Source organism: Triturus cristatus, chromosome 10 (assembly GCF_964204655.1).
Source record: "Triturus cristatus chromosome 10, aTriCri1.1, whole genome shotgun sequence".
NCBI lineage: Eukaryota > Metazoa > Chordata > Amphibia > Caudata > Salamandridae > Triturus > Triturus cristatus.
In genome coordinates this window covers 1,027,317,605-1,027,345,177 of record NC_140593.1, presented here as the reverse complement: position 1 = coordinate 1,027,345,177, position 27,573 = coordinate 1,027,317,605, and the positions used below count along the sequence as shown (strand labels likewise).

The window sequence follows — 27,573 nt, the reverse complement described above, 5'->3', positions numbered from 1 at the left end:
TTTTTTCTGTTTGCCATTTTGATTTCTTTCATCTCTTGGGCTATTGCACACACTTTGCAAGTGCTACACTTGAAAAACCCTTTAGTACTTAACCATGTTCTTGGGATTCTGTTTGGTACTTGTAGATGGCTGTGTACCAGATCATCCTTTAGATTCTTTGCCCTCCTATATGTAATCATATCGCATCATCAAAGAGCGCCGTTAACTGGGAAAGTGAGCTGGTTGGAGAGAGAGATATATATATAGATATATATATCCAGCTCATTACTTCGCACTAAATTAGGGTCAGCACTCACGTTAGGTTAAATCTGTTATCGATTATTGGAATAATTTGCGAAAAAAAATCGATAACAGATTTAACCTAACGGGAGTGCTGACCCTAATTTACTGCGAAGTAAGGAGCTGGAGATATAGCGGTTTGCCCCCGCTGGACCGGGCACCCGCTCACGAGTGCAGTAACGAGGCAAAACAAACGGAGCAGCGATTATATATATATATATATATATATATATATATATATATATATAAAAATTTGGCTTAAATTACAGAAATCCTCTACAGCAGCTAATGCCATCCAAACTTGATTATTTACAATAGACTCTTGATCACTCCAGCCACGCCACATAGAATAAATCCTCCCTCCTCCTGTTGGCACTGCAATACCACCCCCTGCAACATTAAACATATGCTATTTGAATGTCCCTCCACATATCAATTTTGGTTAAAAGTTTGGAAGCAGATAAATGATATTTTTCACAGACACATCCCTTTTACTTTCATCAATATGTTTCTTGGAAGCATTTCAGAGGACTGGTCTTCTCATTCAGACAATGATCATGTACTGAATTTAACTTTTGCAGCTGCCTTTCAGCAGATCACCAAAGGATGGAAAGACTTTTTTAATATATCCTTTCAAGCCTGGTGGTATGGTGTCTGAAACAAATCACAGACTTGACAGAGCATACGTCAATCTAATATCTCTTGCCATCAAAAGAGACCTTCTTTGGTTATCCAGGAGGACTTTCCTGGACTTTTCTGCAAAGGCTGCCAGCTCACATAATCCTCGGATTGAAGAGGTACCCAAACCTCTATGACTCATTACCAGTATAGATAATTGATCTAAATTTCTGTAATTAATATTAAAAAAAAAATCGTTTGTTTTACCAATGATATTATTCCTCTGCAATTTATTTTTTAATAGGATACAGTTTTTATTTATGTTCCTTTCTCGCTCTATTTTTTCATTTTTGTTCTCCACTCTATTGTCTATTGCTTATTATGATCTTGCATACTCCTCTCATCACAATGTACTTACATGCCTGCAGAAATAAATTTAGCCATATACAACTCTTCCGCTTTTTTCTGGTTTCTGCCCGGTCAGGATTTAGACTTACTAAAGCACCTTCATACTTAGGATTTGAGCAGGACATAGCCTATATGTCATCGGAGTGTGAATACATAGTGAACTCTAAGACTATTGGCAGTGTACACCTACATATTAGTATGCTATTCTTTCCTTAGAAGGCCACCCGAACTACAGATCCCATGATTCTGAGGGCCCAATACTCCCCAGCTGATGGGTGGAAGGCCTTTTTATCCCAGAATTCCGCCCATCAGCCGTTGTGCATAATTCCTTTCATCCGATTTGTTCTAGTAGAGAATCGTGGGACTGAGGCTCTAGTGGTGAGAGCGTTTGAAGCGGTCCTGTCCGCTTCGTTCACGGAAGATACGCCCTACTCTCGGCTGTTAGAGAGGCGTATTCCATTTAAATCACATGCTGCCGCAATTTACAGATTCCCAGGTAGGGAAGACTTCTGCAGCTTCCTGAGGTTGCATTGGTGTCCTTTCCTCCACCCCCAGTAAGTGCGAACGGCGCTGTGAGCTCTTTCAACTTTCGCCCAAAGGACAAAGGGCTGCTTTCTTTAAGGTGGGAGTCAGAGACACACAAGCGCCATAATTTTAGAGTTTATATTCAGCACCTAGGAGGACACTGTTTATATTTCAGTTTGTTTTCCCCAGTACGTTGTCTGCAATTTTTGGAGCATTATAAAGTTCTGCCTGATGGAGAGATATTTCCTGGTTTCTCATGGAACATTGACTTTGTTATATTCCAAGGATTAACCTTGGAATATAACTTGGAATCAAGTACATGACATTTGTTTTGTTTACTCTCTTACAATGGATTGCCTTGCTGTAAGAAAACATTTGTGTATTCTGGTATGCCCCTCGTCAAAGGCATTGGCATTTGTATATACACATTCAAGATCCTTTCTCTGCAGTAATGGAGATGCTGTACATTATCTCTCACAGAGTTTGGACAATCACCAGATACTCAATTAATTGTTCTTGGAGAAAGTATTTAGGCATATACTATCCTAGCTTTTAGGTATGTATAAGAGTTTCTGTGCTTATAGTCAAGAAAGCATATCTGTGTCAGGGAAGAAATTGTGGATGGTAATGTTTTCTCTTTGCTTTTTTTTCCTTTTAAGATTCACGCACTGTGAGAGAGAACCTCTAGCCCAGACATTGCGTAGTGGGTAATTTACGACTCTCACAGAGAGTACTGCATGATATTAGGTATTTGAGTTCCCATACCTTCTAGAATTCATGAGTACAGGGATTTGTATTAGTGATAATTTTCATTTGTTTTCTCACAGGCCTCGCTCCTTGCTGTTTCCTTCCCTTCCCATTAACTTTTCCCTTTCTTGATCACCCTAAAACTCCATACCTTTATGATAAGCAGGATTGGGTATGTCAAGAGGTGGACCATATTGTACTTCGCACTGATCCTGAGGAGTCATCTTGCAAGCGTAAGCTGCAACAGCCACAATTGCTTTCTCAAAATTCGCTTTCCTGATCTTCATTAAGTGCCCCCATTTAATCCGATCATAATAAGGCATACCAAGAAAATGACAGTTTTACTACTGTTCAAACAAATGGGTGCAGGAGCACTTTTTAGCAGGTCCACGAATCATAGTTAAGGCCTTGCTGCAGTTTAAGATTAAATTCAGACTCTGAATGAAGAACACAAAATTATCCATAAGGTGCTGCAACCTCCTTCTGGTTCATGCCATTAAAATCGGCATCATCAGCATCAATCAATCAATCAGGATTTATAAAGCACGGCTAATCACCTAATAGGGTATCTAGGTGCTTGCATGCCCTGGAGGCTTATTCGAGCAGCCAGGTCTTGAGGGCCAAGCAGAATTTCGAAAGTGAGGTAATGGTCCGGAGGTGAATAGGGAGGCTGTTCCAGGTCTTTGCTGCAATGTGGGAGAAGGAACGTCCTCCACTTCTGCTTCGGTAGATGCGGGGAGTATGGGCAAGTGAAAGGGAGGCAGAGCGTAGTCTTCTCGATGGTTGGTGGAAATTCAGACGGTGGTTAATGTACGTGGGTCCTTGGTAGTGTAGAGCCTTGTGTGTGTGGGTCAGCAGCTTGAATTGGCATCTCTTCTGTACAGAGGCCAGTGGAGTTTCCTGAGGGGGTGTGATGTGGGTTCATTGGGGAAGGCTGGGGATGAGTCTGGCTGTTGTGTTCTGTATAGCCTGAAGTCTCTGTAGAAGGTATGTGGCGATTCCTACATAGAAAGCATTTCCGTAGTCCGGTCGCCAGGTGATGAGGGCTCGCGTCATGGTGCGTCTTGTATTTAGGGGTAGCCATTTGAAGATTCTGTAGCATGCGCAGAGTGAAGAAGCAGATGGAAGAGACAGCATTCATCTGTGATTTCATGGTGAGCCTGTTCTCAATGATGATTGCGAGGTTTCTGGCATGGTTGCGAGTCCTAGGTCTGATCGCCACCAGGAGTCGTTCCATGTGTTGCCAAAGATCAGTACTTGTTTGTGTCCAGCTGCAGGCAGTTGTTATTCATCCACTCTGATGTTTGTCATGCATCTGTAGAAGTTGGTTCTGGTGGTGGTGGGGTCGTCGGTGTGTGAGAGTACGAGTTTGGTGTCATCTGCGCAATCAATTTTGTGTAAACCGTGGGATCTGAGGATGCTAGCCAGCGGGGTCATATATGCATTGAAGAGCATGGGGCTGAAGGATGAGCCTTGGGGGACACTGCAGCTGATCACCTTGGGTTCAGACATGAAAGGTGGGAAGTGGATCCTCTGGGTTTTTCTGATGAGGAAGGAGGTAATCCATCTGAGCACAGGCACTTTGGTGCCAATGTCGTGGAATCTTCCAATCAGTGTGTGGTGGGATAAGGTGCCAAAAACTGCTGAGAGATCGAGGAGGATCCGAGCTGCTGTTTCTCCTCTGTTGAAGAGGGTTCAGAGGTCGTCGGTGGCTGCAATCAGGGCAGTTTTGGTACTGTGATTGCTGAGTAGGCCGGATTAGGAGGCGTCAAGTAGCTGGTTCTGCTCTAGTTGGGTCATGAGTTGATTGCTGATGATCGTTGCCAGTACCTTTACAGGGAATGGGAGAAGGGAGATTGGTCAATAGTTTTTGATTTTGCTGGGGTCAGAGGAGGTTTTTTTTTAGTAATGGTCTGACTTCGACATGTTTCCAGGCATTGGGAAATGTTGCAGGGGTGATTGAGGTGTTGAGCAGGGTGGTGAGTTCCTGGCGATCCTTTGGTTTCCGAGGTTGAAGATGTGGTGCAGGCATGGGTCTGAGGGAGCTTCAGAGTGGATGGATTCATGGTGGAGGTGGTGTCCTGGGTGAAGAGGATGTTCCAGGTAGTCAGTGTGTGGTTTGTGTCAGTTACGGTGGTGACGTGTCTGTAGGTGTGGGTTGGGGTTCAAGGTTTCCGTACATGTTGTGTTAAAGAACTCAACGAGGTTGTCGCACAGCTCCTGTGAGGGTGTGAAGTTGTTTTTGCTGGCAGACGGGTTGGAGGTTTCCTTAACGATGTTGAAAAGTTCCTTGGTGTTGTTGGCGCTGGTATTGATGCGTGCGGCAAGCGCTATCTTCTATGTTGTCCTCAGCAGGCGGTGGTAGAGGTTGAGGGAGGTCTAAAAGGCTACCCTGTCGGAGGTGTGCTTGCTTGCGCAATCTCCTCTACAACGGTTTGCTGTCTTGTTTCGCTGTCCTTGGGTGTACCAGCTGCCTTTTTTGGAGGATTTTCTCTGGATATTGCTCTTGATGGGGGATGATGCTCTCTGTGCAATTGGTGATCCAGGTGTTGAGGTTTTTCACTCCCTGTTGGGGCTGGTTGGCAGTAGCAGGGTTGGAGGTGTGGAGGGCATTCGCCCAGCTGTTCTCTGAGATTTTGTTCCACCTCTAGTAGGGGTGTTGGTCATCTTGGGGGTGGCGGTGTGGGGGCTGGAGATGCTGAAGTGGACGATGGAGTGATGGGTTCATGTGAGTTCTGTGACATGGCTGTATTTGACGCAGTTGCTGGAGCTGAAAATTGGGTCCAGTGTGTGTCCTGCGGTGTGTGTAAGGTTGTGAACGATCCGAGTTGATCCGAGGCAGCTCATAGTGTCGAGGAGGTATGTAGTGTTTTTGACATTGAGGTTGTCGATGTGGAAATTTTGTTCTTCGAGGAAGTGGTAGTCTTTGGAGTCTAAGGCTAGGGGTGCAATGAAGTCTGCGATGGTGTTGCAGAAACTGGAGTGTGTGCCTGGGGTCAGAATGTGAGGGTGCCTCTGATGGTTGTCTTGTTGTCTGTATGGAGCTAGAAGTTGAGATGTTTAATGGAGGTGGTGGTATGGTAGTACACTAAATGGTCTATTTATGGATGATGGCTATTGCTCCTCCCTGATTGTTGGTGTGGTTCTGGCGAGTGATTTTATATCTGTCCGGGATCGCTGTGGCAATGTCTGGGGCTGATGTGGGTTTGAGCTAGGTCTCAGTGAGAAAGAAGATGTTAGGTGCAAGGGTGGCGATGAGGTCCCGTAATTTAGTAGAATGCTTGTATAGTGAGCGTGTGTTGAGAAGGGCGCATGCAAGTTGTTTTTGTTCAAGTGGTGTCTGTGGTGTGTTCGGGTGGGGCTGGTCAGTGGCTGGTGTGTGTGCAGTGGCAGGTGAAGGGGCAGTGGGTGCAGGTGAAAGTTAATCCCCTGGAGCGTGGGTCGGCGTGGTGGCACTGTTTGTTCTGGCATCGAGGGTGTAGTGCTCGGTGATGGTGTATCTTTGGGGACTGGAGGGCCAGAGGTAGTGGCGCTAGCCACGGCCCAAGCTTGCACTAGCACAGACAGGCGTGCCTTTGGCACACCTTCGGTGCACTAGCGGCACACCCATTGAGTTCAGCCTGCATTTAAGTAGGTCCCGAGGTGGGCGGGGCTTCTGTTGGCAGTAAGAATGGTGAGTGCGAAAACCCTAGTGAGAAAACCTGGGCAGCTGTGGTGTCACTGGATCAGTCAGGAACTGGAGGCCACAGGCAAGTGGCAAGCAAGGTGTCCAATGCCCTACTGATGTGGTCGCGCTGAGGCCTGCATTAAGTAGGTCCTGGGGTGGGCGGGGCTTCTGTTGGTGGGAAGAACGGTGAGAGGGAAAACCTGGTTGAGAAAACCCCAGCAGGAAAACTGGGCAGCTGCAATGTCACTGGATCAGTCTGAAACAAGCAAGAAATGGAAGCTACAGCAGGTGGCAAGCTAGGTGTCCAGGTGCCTAAATGCATAGAGCATGATTAGGAGAGGGTGTGAACCTACCTGCATGTAATCACAAAGTCTTTCAATTAAACATATTTCAATACTATTAATGTATAATAAAAATAAAAAAAGAGTGCCAACACACAGGCCTGCCTTACTCCGCGATAAATCCCAAACACGTCTGTATAATTACTGTGTTTGCGGTAATGGACACTAGCTTTAGTGTTCATTTAAAGCTGCCTTAGAAAGGAGATTAGGGCCTACTCTACTCCCAAATCTTTCATTATAATCCACAGCTTATCATAATTTACACAATTAAACTCACAACTAAGGTCCAAATATGAAAAAGGTTTAGCCTTAACATATTAATTTACCTGTGACTGGGGCGAGTGTCTGAAATGTTTCAGCGCTCCGTCCATCATCTCCTTGTGTTTGCTTTGATCGCCCCAAGTTGGCAGGGTATGCCCAGACGTGGGTCCCTTGCTCACTTTGCCACTGGATTCAAGCTAGCCTGGCTGACGATGGGTGTTACCCAGACACGGGTCCCAGGATGCTGGTTTCCGGTTCAGGGAAGACCTGGCTTGGCAGTTTGGGCTGGACTGTTACCATGAGGCACAGGGTCAAGACTGATTTGCATATAGCTGGGTCTGAACTGAGGTGGTGAAGTGAGCTAAAGAAGGATGATGAATTCAACCCAGATATGTGACTGGGGGTGAGTGTCTGAAAAGTTTCACCGCTCCGTTCATCATCTCCTTGTGTTTGCGTAGTTCAACTGCGCCCATACCTTTTTGAAAACCATACTGTGCCTTGGAAATAATCTGATTCTCCTCTGCTCAACCCTAACTCTTTAATGTAGAGTCTAAAAGGGAGATTAACAACATGGATCAGCCTTATTACTTTTTTAAAATATAGGCACAATTTTGGATTGGCTACAGGAGAACAGAGTGCCTATCGTGGTCACTGCATTAAAAACATTACTTAACAGTAGGGCCCACAGGTCTATATTTACCAGAAACAAATCTAAGGGAACCCCATTCGGACCAGGGGCATTTCCTTTCTAACTGCTTTTAGGGGCATTACTCACTTTCATAAGAGAAAAATGCACACCTCCCATGACCGGAATTGTTTAACTCCTTCCTCGCATGCTCCCTATTCTCTGGCTCTATAGGAGAGGCAGAGTAAATAAAGGAGAAATGACTAAAGTTATTTAAGTACTCCATCATGGGCGCTCTATTCTCAGAATATATCGGAGAGACAAGATGGATGGAGGAGAAATGACTCACCCACTCCTCAGGCAGGATAAGAGTTTCAACAGTGGGGTCCCCTGGCTCCTTAAAGAATAGAACATTGATAACAGCAGGTCCTCATGCCAGCTCCACATGTAACAGTTCTCCTGTCCAGCTTGCCCGCAGTCTGCTACCATCTGCTATCTGTCTACCTGCTGTCCTCTGTGCGTCCTCTGCTTGTTTCTTGCTCTGTCTTGCCTTTTCTGCTGGTTTTTCTGCCCTTTGTTTTGCCTTTTTTTGCTCGTATTTCTGCCCTCTGTTTTACCCTCTTCTGCTCTGTTTTGCCTTTTCTACTAGTTTTTCTGCCCTCTGGTTTGCCTTTTTTCTGCTCGTTTCTTCAAGACCTCGCTTTTCTACTGAGACCTTGCACCCAAGCGCCCAAATACCCCCAGGGGTGACAGTGCCGCGCTCTACAAATGCTGATTGATTGATTGATAGATAACCCTCCAAAATGGAGCATTAGCTCTTATCCTACCCGCTTTTGTCGGCGCTTCCAGACCTCCTCTTTAATCACCTTTTTCTGTCTGGCAATTGCTTGTTTTTTATGGCTGGGCCATCGTGCAGCCAAATAAACAATTCTGAAGTAAAATGACTTGGGTATCAGCAAACAGATGTGGCAGATTAGTTAAGTGGCATAATTGCAGCACTTTCAGTCCACTTACCCATGATGGTCCACTGGAAAACGGTCTGTAGATCTTATGCTCAAAGGTATGTTTTTTCAGTATTGGCTTGAGATGAGATTTGCAGATTGTTTGGGTATATTTCCACCTGAAAGGAGGGACTGAGGAAAGTCCATACTGCCAGTTGTTTAAAAGAGAAGGCCTTGATGTCTGAAGGGCAAAGGTTATCAGAGGAGAGGGATTTTAAGCAAAGTGTCATAAGGTTAGAGATATCAATGTCATACTCACATAGAGAAGAAGAATACAAGATGTGCCAGAATGTGAGAGCGGTGTGCGCTTAAGTGGCAAATTAAAGGGTACCCCAATAAGCCTAAATGTCAGTCATACACGATTCTATGTTTCTTCTGCCTTAGAAACCTGCATTTGCTGCACGTGTAGATGGTTTGAGATGCATCAAGGAAGATATCATGTAATGTGACATTTTATTGACTGAAACTGCTCTTGGATCTGAGGGAGATAAGGTAAGTAGTTAGGGTATATCCTCACTGTTGTGATCCTAGGCAAGGGTAAATGTCTGGATCGGTAAGACATAGTTGTGTTGCTCTATTCTTACTCCTGAAAAATTTGGATAGCTTGTTTTTCTGCTTCCCAGAAGAAGAGAAGTAGGTTCTTTTGGGCCTGGGGAGGCCCATCTTATTCTCCGCACTCTAAATCGAAAGCTATTTCTTTGCCCAGAAGATCAAACTTTCCAAGAACTCCCCACCGGAGATCTTTCAGATAGTCAAATCCCTATCTTCTCTAAAGCGTGTCTCTTCAGTTATCAGCCCCTTGGCAGAAACACGTAATGAACTTGTCCATTTCTATTTTGACAAAATAGGCAAGATCTATATATCTTTCGGAAAGACTCCAGAGAGCCCCTATCTAGCAAACATTAGTTCTCCCCTCCGCTTTGTCCAGGAGACGTTTCTCAGATAACTGCTCTTTCTATTCAAGAACTTCAGTCGCTGGTTCTTAAAAGTAAATCTGGCTCTTCTTTTGGTCCGGCCCCCCTAAGAGACTTAAACCCGGTATGGAGGCCTTGTTACCTGTCTTATGCGATATGCCTAATCGATCTTTTTCTACGGGTCAGCTTCCCTCTCAGTGGAAACATGCAGCAGCTATCCCCCTCCTGAAAAAACCCTCCTTGGTTCCGGCCAAACCTGAAAACTTCAGACCTATTTCCTTGCTTCCGTTCTTTGCAAAATTTTCTGAAAAAGCATGTAAATCAACAGCTGATGGAAAATATGGAGAGGGAAAAAAATTGCACAAGATTCAATCTGGGTTTTGTCCCCTCAACAGCACCGAATCAGCTCTTCTGCTTGCCTTGGAGTCTTCGAGACTCTTGGCTGATGGGGTTAAGACTACCACGCTTTTCATATTAGACCGGAGTGTGGCCTTTGACACAGTGTTTCACAGCCTCCTTCCGGAGCAGTTGTGGGATTTTTGTGTCAGAGGGCTGGCTTTGAGATGGTTGGCCAGTTTCCTCCAAGACCGGACCTTTCAGGTGTTTCAATGTCCTTTTATATCAGAGATATTGCCCCTGCAGCAGGGGGTGCCACAGAGCTCGGCCCTTAGCCCGACCCTATTTAACTTCTATCTGCGCCCTCAAGCGTATGTGGTAGTATCTTTCGATGTCAAAATAGTATCTTACGCCAACGACACCCAGTTAATCATTTCCGTAGTACAGGATGAAAATCTGTCTGTCACTAATTTTAGGAACTGTCTGGCAGGCCTAGCAAGCTGGATGGATCACAGCTGCTTGAAACTTAATGCCAGAAAAACAGAAGTGTTGATTGTAAAAAAAGAACTCTACAGCTGGTCCACCATGTGACCAGATTACCAATCTTGCAGGGACCTGCTTTGGCATTTTAAAGATAATGCATAAGATTTTGGAGCTGCTTCATGACACAGCCAAAAAAACTGTGGTTAAAGCTCTTTTGAGGTCCAGATTGGACTACTGTAATGTGCTCTACCTCGAGTTGGAATGAAAACACTTCAACGCTTCCAGACTTCGGCAAAGGAAAGGATCTCTTTTATGGCTCTATGATTCGGTCATAGAATTTCCCTATTTTTTATACTCCTTGTTTCAACCATACCAGCCCAATCGCTGCCTGAGGTCCTCTGATGCCGCCCTGATGACAGTTCCCAGGATAGCTAGAGTGCATTTAGGAGAGCGCTCTTTCAGCTACCTTGCCGCCAACCTATGGAACACGTTACTGGTAGATCTTAGGCAGGAACGGTCTGAAAATGTTTTCAGGAAGAAGTTAAAAACCTGGTTCTTTACACAACCATAATACGTTGACCTTTCTTGGTTAGAGTCCACTGTAATCACCATTCTGTGTGGAATCCTAGCGCAGGGACACTCCGTTTGGAGTAACCAGTGTGCTCTACAAATTGATGTAACATAATGTAATGTAACTGCAAGACAGCAACATCCTTGCGTGCCATTTTGATTATTTATGGTTGGTGGCATTGTACTCATTCTTTTTACTATGCTCACGATGTTGAGGTCAACCATTACCCTGATGTACTCCCCTATAAGACTAATTTCTTATTACACTCCTCTCCAGGGCAGAAATTCTGCTACTTACAATTCTAAGTGTCTCCGAGCAATAATTAATACATCTGAAAACTACACACCAGATAATTGTGGGATCAGAGACATTGGAACCTTCTCAGGGCTGCAGGGAAAGGAGCGCAACAACAGCTAAGCCCAGACCCTGCCCTGCAGCATTGAAAGAAAGCAGATGATGCTCCTCTGGACAGGCCGAGCCTCAACCAAAGCACATCCCACTGAAACCCCACCTACCTCCAAACCTGATCCCCCACGCGGACACTTATCAACTGCTTGAAACAGGCAGAAAATGTCAGTAATTTTCTCCCCGAAATCATAGAAAACTACACAGAAAAAGATCCAGTATTAGCAGAAGTGTGCAGTTATTCCACATTCAAAGAGAAAGTCATTATTTCCAGAATTCTGTGATAGAATACCAGCTTGACTCAGCATACTAATGGGAAGGCTTCTAGAATCCTCTAGGCAATCCGATTAATTGGACGGGACAGTCCTCTCTCGATGATCACATTCTCAAGAACCACATTTATCAAGATGCAGGCCAGAGTGGATGGTCTAAGGCAATAATGAGCAAAAGATAAGTTGCAATTTTTAAGAAACTCACCTCAGGCTGTCGGAGAAAGCTTCCACTCCAAATTTGGAAATGCAGTATCCGCCTCCCAATAAAGACAGCCTGCCTGCTATACTGGACACATTGACGATCCTTCCACAAGCCTTCCTCACATGAGGAAGTAAAGCGAGCGTCACGTCAATCATACCGATCAAGTTCACATTTATCACCCGCCTGAAGTCGTCCACTGACAGCCACTCATTGGGAGCTATTGGGTACGCAACCCCAGCATTGTTTACCAGGCCCCAAAGCCCTGCACAGAAAAGATGAAAAAAGTGCAACATGTAAGACCTTAAGTGGTCTGAGGGAAGAAGTGAGAGTATATAAATAAAGCCCTGGACCCCCCGACCCACACGAGACAACACCCACAATGCAGTGCTTATTTTGTAAGATAGAGATATATTCACTGAAAAAACCATAGGTTTCAGGGACGTTATAGTTAGTTTGATATTTCACTTGTACAAAACCAGAGAAATTCGAATGTTATAGTTATAACTGTATAGGTGAGTAAATGGCAGTGTTATGGATTCTTTACATGACTAGCTAGGTGTGTCAATAACTATGAATGAGTGACGTTGTATGAGTGTTTGTATAGGTGTATGAGTACATATAATAGTGCTGTATTGATGAGTGATTGCATGTATGAGTAACATTTTGGGTGAATGAAGAAATGTGGGTGTATAGCTTGGAATTAGTCAGTGGGTATATAGTAATTGCTATTGATTTGTCTATAGTTTCGAAAATGGTAGTCTGTATTTTAGAGTGGGTGTATCAAAGGTTATATTAGGGTGTGAGGAGGTGCATCAGATTATCACGTGGATGATGTCATCAGTGATGTCATTTGAGATGTCATCAGTGATGTCATCAGTGATGTCACTGACCATGTCATGAGTGACATCACTGAGAGCCACAAATGAGAGCAACAACTAACGCTAATAATATGCAGAGTAGGCGTTCCTGTGCAAAAATAACACGAAAACACCACTTCCCGATATTATCAACGAGCAGCCGAATCTGCGGTGTGATTCCAAAAACAGGCGATAAGCTGTGTTAGCAGTAGGAATGTAACATCTGCCTTTTACTGGTGTAAATTAGGACGACTACCTATAGTGTGAAAGGGAGCCCAGCCCAGAATCACATCTGAAGACCAACACATGTCAGAGCTACTGATCATGCACCTCCGACACCCAAGAAGGCCACAAAACCCACTGCCACCACCCTCAGGACCTCCCCCCCGGACCACCCCCCATACTACCACGAGGCAGCGCACAACAGGACAGCGGACCTTCCAAAAACAGCAGGGCCACTCAGCCCCACAATAGCTGAATGTTGCGAGATGTGGCAACCAAACATGTGTGAAGGACACAAGGCACCCACCAATAATAATGCACAAAATACCAAGTGTAGCGGTGATGTGCTGGACAGACCTCACTATGCAGAGCACAAACCTCTCCATGTGTACATATACTACTGGTGCTTGTAGTGTTGTGGACAGTGGACGCAACCATGTTACCTCCAGGCAGTAGGGAAGATCTCGGTCATGTACCTTCTCAACAACCTAAGGCTCTGCATCGGCACTTACATGTACCTACAAAAATCTCCCAATAAAGACCAGGGCTCTTTTCACAGCCACCTAATAACCCAACATATAATTTAGTTTTTGAAAGAAAAAAAAATAGTTTTCTTGCTTTGAGCCGCGCATCCATCGCTTTCACACAGTGTCCTCGATGAGAACCGCGCATCCACCGCTTTAACACTGAGTCCGTGCTGAGAACCGCGCTAGTGTCTCTGCAGCTCCTTGTGTGGGAAAGCAATCCGCTTTGGATTTTGGAAGCGAGAGCAGGTTTCCCGCCCTGTCATAGCAAACAGCAGTGTCCCGGGGGTGGGCACCCTGGGACACTGCAGGAGCCGGTCCCCAGGACCATCACGAGCTCCAGGAGGCCCATCTCTCAACATGAGTGAAGCCCCGGGCAGGTGGTGGTCCCTGGGGCTGCGGGGGCCCCAGTGGGCCCCGCTATTTTTTTTAAGAAAAGCCCCTGGGACCTAGACCACCCAGGGGCCTCATTAAAATAAAACGTGGGAACCCGTGCTTCACTGTTTTTTTAAAAAAAATTGTCGGGATTCGCGATCCCAGTGCGAATTGCACCATAATGTTTTTTTAAAAGAAGCTTTTTTGGGCTTCTGGGACCCCCTGAGCACGCCTAGGGGGTCAGGGTGTTTATACCCTGCCCCCTTCTCTTGTTTTATATCTTTGTTTCTCTGTGTTCTGGTGACTCGCTTCTACCGAGTCACAAGATGACTGCAAACACTTCCTGGTTTGGAGTGTTGACAGCCAATTAGAATGAAGCTCGTGGTCGTGGCAGCCAATTAGAATGAAGCTCGTGGTCGGGAGGGGTCGCGACTCCACCGCATTCCTAGATGGTGTCAAACATCTTGGAATCATACCCTCACAACAGTAACCGGTGTGGGAGGTACGATCCAATCCCTCAGAAGCATCCTTTGTGGAGATCCTGGTGTTCCCGGTACCAGCCTTCTTGTCCTGGACAGCTTGGAATCAGATCATAACCGGTGTGGGAGGTATGATTCCACCCCTCAGGAGCGTCCTTCCTGGAGCTCCTGGTGTTCCCAGTATCAGTCTTTTAGTCCCGGACATCACAAAATGGTTGCTGCCTACCAGAGACACATTTCTGCCCTCCTTCTACTGAGCCAAGCTTGAGCAGGGGAAGGCAGGACAATAGGCATCCTGTCACAGGGAGGTGTGACCACCTCCCAGATAGGATTTATGGGTGGGTGTGCTTGCCAGCGCCTGAAAGTCTGCATGAGGGGCACATTTGGTGTCCCTGTGCTTAGTCCAGTTCAAACCAGTCCTGGGAGTTGTTGGCTCCCACTCTGGTGCGAAACTGGACAAAGGACATGGGAGTAATCTCCCTTCTGGGAGGGTCCCCTGAATCTTCCCAACCCTTACCTTAGGGTACTTAAGGCCTTACCTGGTTGTAGGACTTTAGATTCGTCGTGGACAAGATTCAGAACTGAAACCACTGCACTTCGACCGTCTGGGCACCCTGGACTTCGCTGGACTTCGTTTGGGCCAGACTTCGTCTACCTCTTAGTCTGCTGCATCGTCTGTGCCTGTGCACCATACAGGATCCATGCAGGACCCGTGGAGCATCAAAGACAACTGAAGATAATCTCCCTTGGAGTGAAGGAGTCACTCCCCTGCATTCGTAGGCACCTCAACATTGCAGACCGGTCTGCTGATCCCGAGCTCCTACGGACTCCAAAGGGTTCAGCAACACAGGAGGTGGGTTTCTACTTTACCTTGAGGTCAGAGTTGCCCTCTTATAGAGTTTGAACCCAGTATCCCTTGTGGGGGCAGCAATATCCGAACCCCTGTGCACCACATACATTTTTGAAAGTGCATGACTGTGTTGGAAGGTTTGATCCTTCTGCTTGGTTACCCCACTTTTTGCCTGGTGTTATGTTAGTCTGACTGGGATCCTGCTAAACAGGACCCCAGTCTATCTGCTTTCTCCCTAAACTGTTGTGTTCAGTATGTAGGTACATCCCAGATTGGATACTGGGGTACCCTTGTCAGTCCCTAGGATATGGTACCCATGTACCCAGGGTATAGTTACACCAGAGGTCCCCCATGGGCTGAAGCATGTATTATGCCACTCATGGGAGACTATTTAAAATGGAACTACAGGCCTGCCATTGCAGCTAGTGTACGTTGGTGCTTGCACCAATTACTAAAGATATAGGTGTACTATATCTAAGGGTCACTGCACTTAAAACCTATAAGTCACCCCTATAGCCGGCCTTTACAATCCGGAGGGCAGGGTGCTTGGTTCTAAGTGATAGGGTGGCCCTGCAGCCCACAGAGTCCATTCTCCCAGGTGGTCAGTGAAGCAGCCATACACTATATAGAGGGGCACCACGTAATTATGCGATGACCTTCTCGAAACTGGCTGCAACAAATTCTATCATGTTTGGTATCAAACATGGAAGAGCACTCCGTTAGGCTCTCAGTATTCCTGGTACTAGCCTTCTTGACCCGGACAGCACAAAATGGTTGCTGCCGACCAGAGACACCTTTCTGCCCTCCTGTTGCTGAGCCAAGCTCGAGCAGAGGAAGGTGGAACAATAGGCATACTGTCACAGGGAGGTGTGACCTCCTCCCAAACAGGATTTGGTGTATTGGGGCTGGGTGGGTGCACTTGCCAGTGCCTGAAAATCTGCATGAGGGGCACATTTGGTGTCCCTGTGCATAGTCCAGTTCAAACTAGTGCTCTGGCGCAAAACTGGACAAAGGACATGTGAGTAACCTCCCCTCTGTCCAGACCCTCGTCCCAATCCTTTCCTTAGGGTACTTAAGAGCTTACCTGAGTATAGGTCCCTAGATTTGTCATGGGATAAGATTCCGAACAGATACCACTGCACTTCTATCGTCTGGGCACTCTGGACTTTGCTGGACTTCGTTTGGGCCTGCCTTCATCTTCTTTCCAGTCTGCTGCATCGTCTGTGCCTGTGCATCATACTGAAACCTTTCTAGGCTTGTGAAGCATCAAGGACTACTGAAGTAATCTTCCTTGGAGTGAAGGAGTCACTCCCCTGCATTTGCAGGCACCGCAACACTGCTGACCGGTGTGAGCGAGCTCCTATGGACTCCGAAGGGTTCAACAACACAGGAGGTGGGTTTATGTGTCCCTCAAGGCCTGAGATGTCCTCTCACTGAGTTTGAGGCCAGTATCCCTCTTGGAGGCTGCAATACCCGAACCCCTGTGCACCACGTACTCTTGCAAGTGCAAATGCTTGTTGACAATTTTGAAACAAGTGCATTGGGCTCCAAGTAGCCTCAACCTCTGGAAACTTCTTCTGCAAAGATCTTTAACCACCTTGCCCCGTGTGCTCCGTGGCCTGTTTTGCAAAGCTGCACGAGGTCCTCCTGTGAATCCAGTGTCTTTGACCTGTGGGTCCTGTGGATGGTCAACTACGTCTTCTTTGGGCTCCCTTGATTGCTGTGGGATTGCCCTGACTCCCTTGACTGTGGTGAGTCTCCTGGACCTTGCTGGTCCACTTCCTGCAACCTCTTGACCTCCTGCGTGGGTTGCTTTTGGCAAGGCTTGTGGGTGCTCCCGCCGGACATCGACCCCTCAGTACTCGACATCCTTCGTGGGACATCTCGTATCCAGCTCCTGGTCATCCTCAGCATCCCCTGGTCCCCACAGCTGCAGAGTCAAGAATCTCGACACCAATCCTGAAGCACCAGACATCGGTGGGCATTAGTCTACCAAGCCCCTGGTCACTCCCAAGTGACCCAGACTCTGTCCCCTCTGCTTTCAGGTACTCTTCATTCAGAATCAACACTTGGATTCCATCAGACACTTTCTCCTCTTCCAGCAGCGGCACTTTCCTGAAGTTCTCCATTGGGTTCGACTGCGTTTTCTCCGACACCACTTCACACCTATGCACCCGGCTTCCCTGGTGTAGGTAACGTGGGTACTAGGGTATCGACGGGTGGGGTGGCTCTCCAACCTTTTGTCTTCCACAGGGTTTCTTCACGGTTCTCTGGGAAGGGTCCTTCATCTTTAAATATCCAACTGCAACTTACACGTAGAGTTGTACGGAGCCCCGGTGGTGTTCTCACACTGCACGCATTCTCTGTGGGGTCCCGGTATGCTTACCTTGCGTGGTTCCTTGAGTCTGCAGTGATTCTACAACCTCTCGACATTGTCCTGACTCAAGTCGAGGTTCTTATACCACTTTCATAGCATATGGTTTGATCCCCTCCTGGGGCTCACTGTCTATTAGTGCTATTTACTGTGATTTATTTGCTACAATATTGTGTGCTTTGTGTATATCTCAGTGTGGGAGATACTGCAACGTACTTTAGAGAGCATTATATATTAAATACATATTTTTTAGAAATACCTTGTGTGGTTCTCTTTTATTTAATCTATACTACAAGATTGTATTCTGTACCAATGTCATCAACAGTATGTGAATTGTCAAAAGATCATTTATTTGTTACAAATGTGTCTCATGATGATCAGTGCCAAAAATACATTGATAATATTTGAAAATGTTAACAAACAAAATTAAAAAAAAAAAAAAAGATTGCATTCTGGTAAAACAAGCTGCTTTACACTCCTTCAAGACTACGCCTGAAGGCTGCTCTCCACAGCTACTACTGAGAGAGTTTTCTGTGGTTGTCTAAGACCTCATAAATCACCATAAGGGTTGTCTGGACTGGTGCAAGGTGCCCACTTACATTAGTGCAAAAACAACAGTTGATACAGAATGCAGAACAATGTCATACATTCACCCCAGTACAGAGAGCTGGGCCTAAATCCATCGTTTTTTTGCTCAGCATGCCATTCCAGTTTGATCCCAGCCATATGCAAATCAGTCTTGACCCTGTGCCTCATGGGAATAGTCCAGCCCGACCTGCCAAGCCAAGTCCTCCCTGGACTGGAAACAAGCATCCTAGGGCCAGTTTCGGGGTTTCACCCCTCTTCAGCCAGGATAGCTTGATTCCAGTGGCATGGAGAGCACGGGACCCACGTCTGGGCATACCCGACCCACTCAGGGTGACAAATGCAAAAACAGTTGGACAGAATGCAGAACAATGTCATACATTCACCCCAGTACAGAGATCTGGGCCTAATTCCATTGTTTTTTTGCTCACCATGCCATGTCTGAACTGTGGTGGCGGAGTAAGCTAAAGATTGATGATGGGTTAAACCCAGATCGGTTGACTGGGGGTGAGTGCTTGCATTGTTCAACACTCCGTCCATCATCCCCTTTGGTTTAGCTTTTTTCGCCCTGAGTCGGCAGGGTATGCCCAGACATGGGTCCCTTGCTCGCTTTGCCACTGGAGTCAAGCTAGCCTGGCTGACGGCTGATTGGCCAGAAACCGGTCCCAGGATGCTTGTTTCCAGTCCAGGCAAGACATGGCTTGGCAGTTCGGGCTGGACTGTTCTCATGAGGCACAGAGTCAGACTGATTTGCATATGGCCATGTCTGAACTGGGGTGGTGGAGTGAGCTAAAAATTGATGATGGATTAAACCCAGATCCGTTGACTGGGGGTGAGTGCTTGCATTGTTCAACACTCTGTCCATAATCCCCTTTGGTTTCACTTACATTAGTGGACATCATATACCATGCCAGGTTCTCACAGTGGGGGATTCATAACTTATGATAGTTATACATGGGTACAGGAGGCTATACCAGTGCATGTAATGGTTGCACTTGTCTTAGAACACCTGTATCTGGATTTATGATGGCTATGCATGGGCACATGAGACTCCACAAGGACATGTAATGGCTGTACCTGTCTTATTACGGATGAACCTGGGCTTGTGATGGCTACACATGGGCACATGAGGCTATACCAGGCCATGTTTTGATTCCACTTGCCTTAGGATGTATGAGCCTGCCAATATAATCCTGTACTTGGGCATGTGAGGCATTCCATGAGCATGAAGAGGCCACTCTGGGCATATGGAAGTTGTGCATGGGCATAGAGTAGCTGCACTAAGATATAGGATTAGATGATGTCTGAACCCGGACACATGAAGGCAGTGCCTGGCTTTTGATGGCAGCGTATTGTCATCTTGTGGTTGCACATTTGACATCTCATGGCCGCACTATTCGCTAATATATAGATGGTAACTATAATAGAAGGTGGCCTATTTCATTGAGTAGTCATTTACTAATTTGACAGGCGTGTATATGCTTATCTATATCTGTCAAGATATTGTGTTCTGAGATCTTCTGACATCACTTTCTGTAATGTTTTCATGGACACAAGTTATGTGACGTCTCTTCCTGTAATGTAGTTCAGGGAGATGGTCAGATGGCAAGTGATGTTGTTTGTGCTACCCCAATATTATTACTGATATTGGTGAATTAATGCCATTATGATCAACCCTTCTCTGGGATTACCAATGAAACTGTTAACTGCAGAATATTCTCATAGCATGTTAACAACTCTGGCAAACACAATATTGCTGACTTTGTGATTTCAAAAGGGTAGGTCTCTTTAGCAATGAAAGAGGAATTGTTCTGCCCTCACCTTGGTCTCCCACTTGCTCCTTAACCCACTGCGCCATAGCAGCCACGCTCATGTTCTTGGTGACATCCAAGATCACTGTTTGCAGCCGCTGGGAGGTGGCTTCCTTAAGCTGCTCTGCCCCCTTCTGTGTCAGGCATGCTGCCAGCACCCGCAGTCCTCGCTCGTCGAGCTGTCGCGCCAGCTTGTTCCCAAAGCCAGAGTCGCAGCCAGTGATCAGCACATACTTTTCAGGGAGATTTGGGACCCTCTGCCTCTCTCTGTACCAGCGAAAGAGAAGGTACAGCCCCAGTAGTGCAGTCAGGTACAGCAGCATGTTGGTCTCAGACTGTGCCTGCAGATGGTGAAGAAGAGATGAAAACAGTCTGATGACTGAATGATTGAAGCATTTCAGCAAAACTAGAATGGCCTGAATTCAGCAGGTCTGACTAAACAACACTAAAAACTGCCTCACAATACGAGCCTTCTACAGCTGTACGACAAAGCTTGCAAAAAAATGATGATTAAGGCCAAAGTGAAAATGTGCAATGCAACATCACCAAGGAAGGCTGTGGTGCCTGAATATTGTAGCGGTATTATCGTCCAGTTAATAATAGAAAATCTACACCCAATGGAAAAATATTTTTGTAAACGATATTTAGAAAATGTGTTAAGAAGGTGTTCAACAAGCTGGAGGTGAACTCCAGCTTCTATGTTTGAGTCCTGATTATTAGGTAGTATCATTGCCAATGCAGGTCAGTGCACCATCAGTTGGGGCAGTTTCCCTTCCCTTGCAGAGGACCTTCTGGAAAAATCATGTATTGCACTCTTCCTGTAGTGCATTGTGTTGTTCCTCTGCCTAAATCCAATTTCCTATATATAAATCTTCAGGGCCCTGCTCTGACAAGAATCTTGGTTTATTTCCCTCAGGTGGGTCCTCAAGACAAAGGAAAAGGAGTGGAATAACACGTAGGTGTGGACTGTGCGTGTTTTTATCTGTGAACAGTATCCGTTCTTCAACTTGAAACCAACTTCCAGACAAAACAAAGATGTTTGTGATCAGCTAAGGGTAAACCTCATGACAGATAAGCCACTAGTGGTGGCAAGCTACCAGCTGTGCACAGAAATTCCAATATTTGTAACCAATATTGAACATTCTATTCTGGTGTTTGGGAGCATTTATACTCATACATCTATAAAGGGCCTCCATCTGCTCAGGACCACTATACGCAATTTAAAAGGGGGGCTACTGCATCTCAAAACTGATAAAAACAGAACCATCTAGTTCCTGTAGAAAGGGCATGGGCTACCCCTCTTCAGACTAGAAATTGGAAAGACCCAATGGAAGGTCTCCGTCATACCCCAGGCACACCAATGGTTTCTCTGAGCAGCAAAGCAGCAGTTTGAGGGGTCACTCGTGATCAGGAATCCCACAATTTGTTACCAAAAAGTTATAAATGCAGGGGAGCTTTTGAAACAAAGGCAAGAATAGTGGGAGGTTTCAACTGCACACATTGATGGGGGGTTTCATACTTATAGGGACTGTGCTCTGCTCACAGGTGCCCCACTATCATTACAGTACAGTCTGCAGTCAGACTATATCTACACATGAGCAGACCTCATACAGATGTGCACCAGCCTCTACTAGTGCTAAACTCCACCACTGGATCATATAATTGGGAGAGACTCCACAACACTGCCAGGAAAAGGACCACCTTAATCCTGGAAGTGACCGGTCATGGATCTTCAGAAACTGGGAATGAAGGTGGATGCTAAGACAGAAGAGTAGTGATGAGGAGACTATTCCCTACCGGGCTTTGCCATGCTCGGTTTACTTCTGTGGTTCACCAAACACAGTGGGCATTTGCTGTCCTGGGCTCATTACAACTAATATTTACTGGATAAAGATTTACGGCTTGTGTAGTGGTGGTACCCCTGATATACTTGGCTCACATTAGTCCATCATTCTCAATGAGGAGGAATTACTGGAAGTATCTCACGTATTTCACCACTTCATTTCTATATCCCTTCTCCCTCAACTTCACTGCTCTTGCTATTTCATTTTTATTTTACCTCTCTGTTCTTCTCCTGTCTTTGCCCCCTCCAATTTGTTTTACTCTGCATAGTTGGAGGTCACTGTCTAGCCAAAGAAGTGTACGTATAGAAAGAAGCAAGGAGAGACAAGGCTGCGAAAGAGAACCAAGGAGATATAAAATCTGAAAGGAGTATGCATTCAAATACAAAGAAATTCTCTGGAAAAAAACATGGTTAGAATTGGTTTTAAGACTGTAATGCACGTTGTTAAGAACCTCTGAAATTCTCCTAAAAAATACAGTTAAAAGTATATTATGGTTACCAATTAAAATCTAAAAACGCTGAACAGTTATGTTTTGATGCAACATAGGACTGAATCACTTGTGGGCAAAGGATTATGGTCTTAGACTCTCACTATGAACATTAAAGGTTCGGTTGTTGGTATCTCAATGGTCATGGGTCTTCACTAAGGTCTGGTCAACTATGGAGAGTTCCAATGTTCAACAAATAAAGAGAAACATGGTTTATTTCCTACTGAAATATTTGTTCACTTTGTTCGAAGTATTTCTGTTGTAAAGTTCACACAGAGAAGAGACACATGAGGGAAGTGCTTTGCAGAAATCTATTGCACATGCCTGCACCAACCGAGAGATAGCAACCCCAACTCCAACTGTCGTCATGGATTCCTCCTGACCCATCATTCCAAGAGGACAGGTACCCTCAGGAAACAGACGACATATCTGCATTCAAAGCGCAACACAACACATATCCATTCCCACAATAACATAGGAAACTTTTTACTGCAATAAAAATATTAAATGTATAACAAATCAACATGGGTGCAAAGGAGTACACAAGTAAAATCACAACTACTGCAAAATAATATATCTGCAACGGTCAGGAATAACAAAATAATGAAAAGAAGAACTATACATAAAGAGGAAAACACAATATGTCCTGAAACTAAAAGCGCAAAGTATCAGGTCACTACAACATCTTAGCAGAAAATATACTGCTACTACCACATTGTAGAATAATTGCGACACCACATAATCTTTCCACCATTTGGTTCTGGCAGAACATCTCTTGGTATGTCTGGGAATTGATTTAAAAGCATAAGCACCACAGAGATTATCCTGTGGAACACTGCGCTCACAAGTACCCAGGGCGGGCTTTAGCGCTGGTGGGTCCTGGTGCGACAATCTTTTTTGTTGCCACCCCCCATGATCTTCTCCTTCGATTCCCTCCCTACCCCTGGCAAAAGTGCCCCTCATCTCTCCATAGCTGCTCTCTCACGTGCATTTGATTTGTTTTAAAGCACTGGAAAAGGCTGGCTTTACTAATCCACCCAGCTATCCACATAAAATACAGATGCGTTCTTTGCAGCAGGCATGTACCCCCTGCGCTACTTTATGGCGAGTTGAAACTGCCACTAGACAAAACTCTGATCTCTCTCTCAAGCAGGAACATTAATCAAAAGAGTTATCTTGACATTTTTATTGCTGTCTGAAAGCTGGACACACAAGGAACTCTGCAGATGCTTTTAAATCGTATGTTATTGTTAAACACAGTGACCCCCCTAAGGTCAGTGCCCCCTGCCCCCTTCAGCTCAGCAACCAGTCCGGCCACATCGGTCGCACCACCCTAAGGCCGGCCCTGCAAGTACCAGGACTAATATGCCTCCGAACTAGAACAGGCATTGGCGCTGTCAGGATTTGATTCATTCCATTTCACTAGCCTAGAAATACTCCACACATCACCATTTTCCAGCTTAACAACATTGTTCATGACCGTCTTAATTCTGAAAGGACCCATGAAACTTGATTCACCCTTCCTCACAAATCCTGGCTTCTTCACTAGATCTTTTTCACTCACTAACCACAGTAAAGACTTGGTGCAGTTTCTCTAATCATATTTTTCCTTATAAATATTTTGATACATACCTCTAAACCACTTGCCCTTGGGTTCCCTCCAAGGGCAAGTGGTTGAGTGCGCCAAGACGCCCTCGGGCATGAGTTGCGCTATATAAATTGTATTTACATTACATTACACTAATATCCACTTCTCCATTCAACTTCCCCATTCAACCACTTTAACCCTTGCAATCCTCCACTCATCCATGCCGGATTCAATTTTGTGTTTCCAACTCTACCCCTCATACAGAAAAAAGGTGACTTGATTGTTACTTGACTAGGAGTGCTGTTATTAGCCCACCCCACTTCCTCTTTTAAGAAGCTAATCACAACTGTAGTGTCAACTGAGCTCACACACTTAGTCACTACCCACCTGGACATGTAATCTACCAATAATATTACATATCTTTCACTTGGAGGTAGAAGATGGAAAGGACGAGCAAAATCCAGTCCCAACTGCTTTCATGGTTCTTCTGGAATCTCTATAGAAGACAATGGAGCTTTAGATACTGCTTTACTCATGACACTCCTGGTAGACGAAACACAATCCTTAACTGTACTCCTAATGTGCCAATCTAATCCTGGCCACCAGTACAACTCCCACACACATGCTTTAGTGAGATTCCTCTCAAAGGGGCCCTCATGCCCAGAGTTCACAGTTCTTTCTCTCGAGACATCTCGTAGGATTAACAGTGTGCCTCTGAACAGCTCACTTCCTTTCCAAAACCCATTCATCTCCTCGGAGAGGATCCTAAACTCTGACCTACCCTTAACTATGACCTCTTTGAGTTCTTTAGTTTCGTCATCTTCTCTCTTGCCACCTGCTACCTTTCCATAGGTTACGCACTCTCAAAGACCCAGCTGCTGTGGCCAACATCCGTAGACATCACTTTCCTGCCCAACGGCAACCTGGACAGACAATCCGCCACCATGTTCCTGAAACCAGTAACATACTCTACCTGAAAATTGAAATCATTCAACCCCGCCACCCATCTCTTAATCCTAGGCGTAAGGTCATCATCTTTCCTGGTGGAAAATACATGGACTAAAGGTCTATGATCAGACCTGAATGGAAATTTAAATGTCTCTCTGATCGCCCATGCACACACCAAAGCTTCCCTCTCGAAAATGGAATAAGGTTGTTCTGCATCTTTGAGAGAATGGGATGCAAATGCTACCACCTTCTCCTCATCCCATCAATCTGTGAGAACACTGCTCCGAGCCCCTTAAGGCTAGCATCTGTGATAAAAATTGTCTTTTTAGAAATATCAAAGTGTCCCAGAGTAGGCATTCCACCAATGGACTCAAAAGCCTCTCCACACGCATCATACCACTCAAATCTCAAGCATTTCTTCAACAAAGCCCAGATAGGTTGGGCCAACACTGAAGAATTAGGTATGAACTTGGAGTCAAACTCCACCAGTCCAAGGAAAGATCCGAATTGATCTTTGTCTCACATTGCGGGTGCATTACGAATAGAGTCAGTCAAATCCAACTTGGGTTTAATCCCCTCAGCGAAGATAGTATGGCCCAAATATGAAGCAGCACCAACTCGAAATTTAATTTTTCTTTCTTAAGTGTCAAACCTGCTTCTGCCAATCTCTCCAATACCTTCACAAGCACACTGGCATGTTCCTCCAGATCTTTCTCATAAATCTGGATGTCATCCTGAAAATGCCTGGTATCCCATCAAATAATTTTTTCATGATCCTCTGAAAACATGCCACAGTGGATGGCAACACAAATGGCATCCTAATAAGGTGGTAAGCGCCCAAAAGTATGACAAATGATGTCAAGCATCTGGACTCATCATGCAATTTAACTTGGTGATAGGCAGATGGGAGGTCCATGACACTGAAAATGTTGGCACCTTCGATCATGGTTAAAGCCTCTGAGATGTTAGGGAGAGGTTGACAATCAACTCGGAGATGATTATTTAAATCTCTATGGTCAATGTACATCATAATTTGTTTGCCCCCACCCCACGGTGCCAATACAATTGGGGCAAGCCATTCTGAGGATTCAGTCTCCTCAATTACCCTATCCTGAATTAACTTGTTGATCTCCCCCTTCAATAATTCTAACATGAAGTTGAGAACTTTTCTGACTTTATGAATACAAGAAACAGCATTTTTTTAAAATAATTTTCTGTTCGATGGAGACCCTATTTACCAATGAGCACACTTGGAAATTGCAACAATATATATCCATGTTCTTGTTCTGCTGACAAAGACTTAACCGGTTGCACAGCATTAGGGTTTAACATAATGCCCATCTCACGTTGGAGACACCAACCTAAAAAATTATCCCCTTTCTTTGCCACATACACTTTCCCTATTTATTTATTTATTTATTTATTTATGGAGCTTATAGAGCGCGCAGCTACCTCCAAAGGAGGTGTCCCGGCGCTAAGATTACATAACTGTCCCCATGAGGAGTAACCAAGATCATATCTCACAGAGAAAATGGGAAACGGTGAGGAGTTGACAGTTCCAAGTCCTACCGCCTAGTGAACAGCCAGGTCTTGAGTTTGCGGCGAAAGGCTGGCTCAGATTCGCAGAACCTGAGGTCAAGGGGGAGGCTATTCCAGAGCTTGGCGGCAGTGACGGTGAAAGATCTGCCGCCAGTCCGAGAAAGCCTGAATCTAGGAACCAACAGAAGACGAAGGTTATTGGATCTGAGATGTCTGGCTGAAACAGAGATCTTGAGACGCTTTTTCAGATAAAGTGGGCCAGTACCATGGATAGCCCGAAATGTCAGGATCAGAATTTTAAAGTCTATGCGTCGTGAAATGGGAAGCCAATGAAGTTCTTCTCGGTAGGCTCTGACTGAAGTACGGGCAGGGATGTTACCGATGAGCCGGGCTGCCGCATTTTGGACTATTTGCAGGCGGTCAATAAGATAGTGCGGGGCACCTGCATATAGACTATTAGCATAGTCTAGATGGGTGATAAGGGCCTGGACTACGGTTTTGCGTGAGGATAGAGGGAGGAAGGGGAAGATTTTTCTGATCCTGCGAAGTTTAGAGAAACAGGCCCCTACCACTTTGTTAACTTGGGCATTTCCGGACAAAGAGTTGTCAAAAATGAAGCCCAGGTTACGAGCTGCCTTCACGGGAGAGGGTGGGGGATTCAGAATGGTAGGCCACCAGAGGGTTGCAGGGGGGGGGGATTTTTTACTGAAAAAGAGAACCTCGGTTTTGTCGGTGTTAAGGGCAAGGTGATTGGCTGACATCCAGGAGCATATGTTACCAAGGCAGTTTCTAAAGTTGGAGAAGAGGGAGTCAGAATGGTCTTGAAAGGAAAAGATAAGCTGAGTATCGTCAGCGTAGGAGACCACCCTGACGCCCCAGGATTCAACTACCTTGGCCAGAGGAGCCACATAAGCATTAAACAGTAGAGGGCTCAAGGCAGAGCCCTGGGGCACTCCACACAGGAGGGGTTTGTCTTCGGATTCAAAAGGGTGCATCGTAACCCTTTGGGAACGGCTAGACAGGAAAGAAATAATCCAGGCCAGCACTGTCCCACCGACCCCTAGCTGCTGTAGGCGGGAGGTAAGTATTTTGTGGGAGACAGTATCAAAAGCAGCGGATAGGTCGAGGAGGACCAACATGGCCTCCTCGCCCCTATCCACTGATTCCCTGATAATTTCAGAGACGTCAAGCAGCGCAGTCTCGGTGCTATAGCCGGATCTAAAACCGGACTGAGAGTCGTGTAGCAGCTGATTTGACTCTAAGTACAGTGCCACTTGTTTCTGTACCACCTTCTCCAGTATCTTGGCAGGTTTAGGCAGGAGAGAAATAGGTCGATAGTTGCTAAAAAGCAGAGGGTCTGCACCAGGTTTTTTCAGTATGGGGACCAGCCTGGCCTGTTTCCAAACTGAGGGGAATAGACCTTGCGACAAAGAGG

General features: G+C 45.7%; 1 protein-coding gene across 1 annotated transcript in view; it reads right to left on the bottom strand.

The window, feature by feature from the left end:
* The window catches only part of LOC146796472 (retinol dehydrogenase 7-like), a 70,728-nt gene that overhangs the window by 21,029 nt on the left and 22,126 nt on the right, over nucleotides 1–27,573 (bottom strand). Inside the window, exons 2-3 of the mRNA XM_085629073.1 lie at nucleotides 19,743–20,073; nucleotides 11,659–11,917 (exon numbers count right to left, since the gene is read on the bottom strand). Coding sequence (XP_085485199.1) covers nucleotides 11,659–11,917; nucleotides 19,743–20,055 — 572 coding nt within the window. The 5' untranslated portion in view covers nucleotides 20,056–20,073. The remainder of the gene's footprint in view (nucleotides 1–11,658; nucleotides 11,918–19,742; nucleotides 20,074–27,573) is intronic.